Source organism: Cyprinodon variegatus, unplaced genomic scaffold (assembly GCF_000732505.1).
Source record: "Cyprinodon variegatus isolate N-32 unplaced genomic scaffold, C_variegatus-1.0 Scaffold996, whole genome shotgun sequence".
Lineage (NCBI taxonomy): Eukaryota > Metazoa > Chordata > Actinopteri > Cyprinodontiformes > Cyprinodontidae > Cyprinodon > Cyprinodon variegatus.
Genome location: NW_015151449.1, coordinates 148,560 through 150,316, shown reverse-complemented (window position 1 = coordinate 150,316; position 1,757 = coordinate 148,560). Strand labels below are relative to the sequence as shown.

Here is a 1,757-nt window from a genome sequence, read left to right as displayed (position 1 = left end):
GCCATGCCATACCCAGTGGACAGCGCTGGATTGGAGCCAATTTCATCCTACAACAGGACAATGACCCTAAACACACCTCCAAATTGTGCAGAACTATTTAGAGCCGAAGCAGGCAGCTGGTATACTATGGGTAATGGAGTGGCCAGCGCAGTCACCAGATCTGAACCCCATTGAGCTGTTGTGGGAGCAGCCTGACCGTATGGAACGCAAGAGGTGCCCATCCAACCAATCCAACCTGTGGGAGCTGCTTCTGGAAGCGTGGGGGGCAATTTCTCCAGATTATGTGCCTTTAAGGGGCCATTATGCTTATCATGAGTGGGTTAACAGACCTGAGCGTTTTCCTCAAGAGCTTTAATCTCTTTCAGCAGATGCTCCACTCTGGCCACACAATCCCCAGCATCCGGTACATTTCTTAGAGAGTCCATCAGGTGATCCAGAGACACTTTAATCTGAAGAAAAAAAACACAAAAAAGAAAAGTCTCATTTTTACTCAAGCAATACTTAAAACAGAGGCACAAAGAAAACCCATAAAAGATCAATAAGACCAAGAATTATATGAAACTCTAAAATAAACAACCAACAAATGTTGTATGTTATATATAAAGAATTGCATTTTACCTTAAAAAAATAGTAGAGAAAGGCTTCCAAGCATTCCAACGTCCGCCCAGACCCCCCCTATAGGGCACTATAGTGTGGTTACGCCTATAGACATTATAATCTAGACGCCTCGATGGGCGGGGTCTGTCTATGCTGCAGGTGAGTGTCTGCCATGTTGAATCTGCTGATAGACTCAGACACTTAAACAGTATCAGAGGGGCTTTAACCTCAGAATATACTTTATATTCATAATATTTTTATTTCTGCTGCCAATAATGTGGCCTCTACAGATTTTAACCTGGACCATAATAATCTGGATCTTCATGCTGCCTCTTATCCTTCCTGGGTTCGACTTAATCCAGTATACCGCAGCTGAGCTCCTGCGCATCTGTTGTCTCTGGACTGAGCCTCCGCCGCCATCTTTACAGCCCTACCCTGATATTGCTCTCCTGCCCCACGGGAAATACGGACACCAAGGATCTCACCAACTCTTCCATCCCAGAGACTCCAAACCTGTCAAATCCTAATGCTCTTTTCTTTCACCTGCCTAACTCTGGTTTCCAGTTACCATTCATCTAATCCACCTGCTCCTGCTTCTTTTTATATGGCTCAGTCCAGCTATCAGGGCCAGATGATTGACTTTGAGATCATTGATGATGTCATAGATCAGGTTCTCGTTTTGTGGTGAGAGAATATTTTAGTGCTTCATCGAGTTCCTGTTTTCCTGATCATGTTCTGCTTCTTATCCACTGAGTTTCCTCTGTTCCTGTCTTGGCCCAGAGGAGAGCGAGTTTTTAGTCTACCGTAGTTCCTGATATCCTGGACTGTTCCGATTTATTTTTTTTTATATTTTGAAGAGGTTTGACTTCTGACACAAAATACAATCAGGGAAAATAGGCTACAGGTTTATAGATGCTTAAGTAGAGCATAGGAGTCAGTTTGCTCATCAAAAAATTTTAGTTGTTAAAGAGCAAATAAAAAGGCTATTCTAAATATATTTTTCAGTAAAAGAAAGAAAAAGTGTGAATAGAATAGAAACTCCTTATTGTCCCAGAATTGGGAAATTCTGGTGTTTTCAGCAGCAAAAAAAAATTACAGAAAAAATGGTCATACAAATGTGGACCTTAGAAAAATCTATAAAAACTAACATAATAGAGTTA

At 41.7% G+C, this 1,757-nt stretch overlaps 1 protein-coding gene across 1 annotated transcript in view; it reads right to left on the bottom strand.

The window, feature by feature from the left end:
• The window catches only part of LOC107100649 (guanine nucleotide exchange factor DBS-like), a 96,200-nt gene that overhangs the window by 55,059 nt on the left and 39,384 nt on the right, over positions 1-1,757 (bottom strand). The window contains exon 10 of the mRNA XM_015399218.1: positions 330-449. Within this exon, the coding sequence (XP_015254704.1) occupies positions 330-449 (120 nt within the window). The remainder of the gene's footprint in view (positions 1-329; positions 450-1,757) is intronic.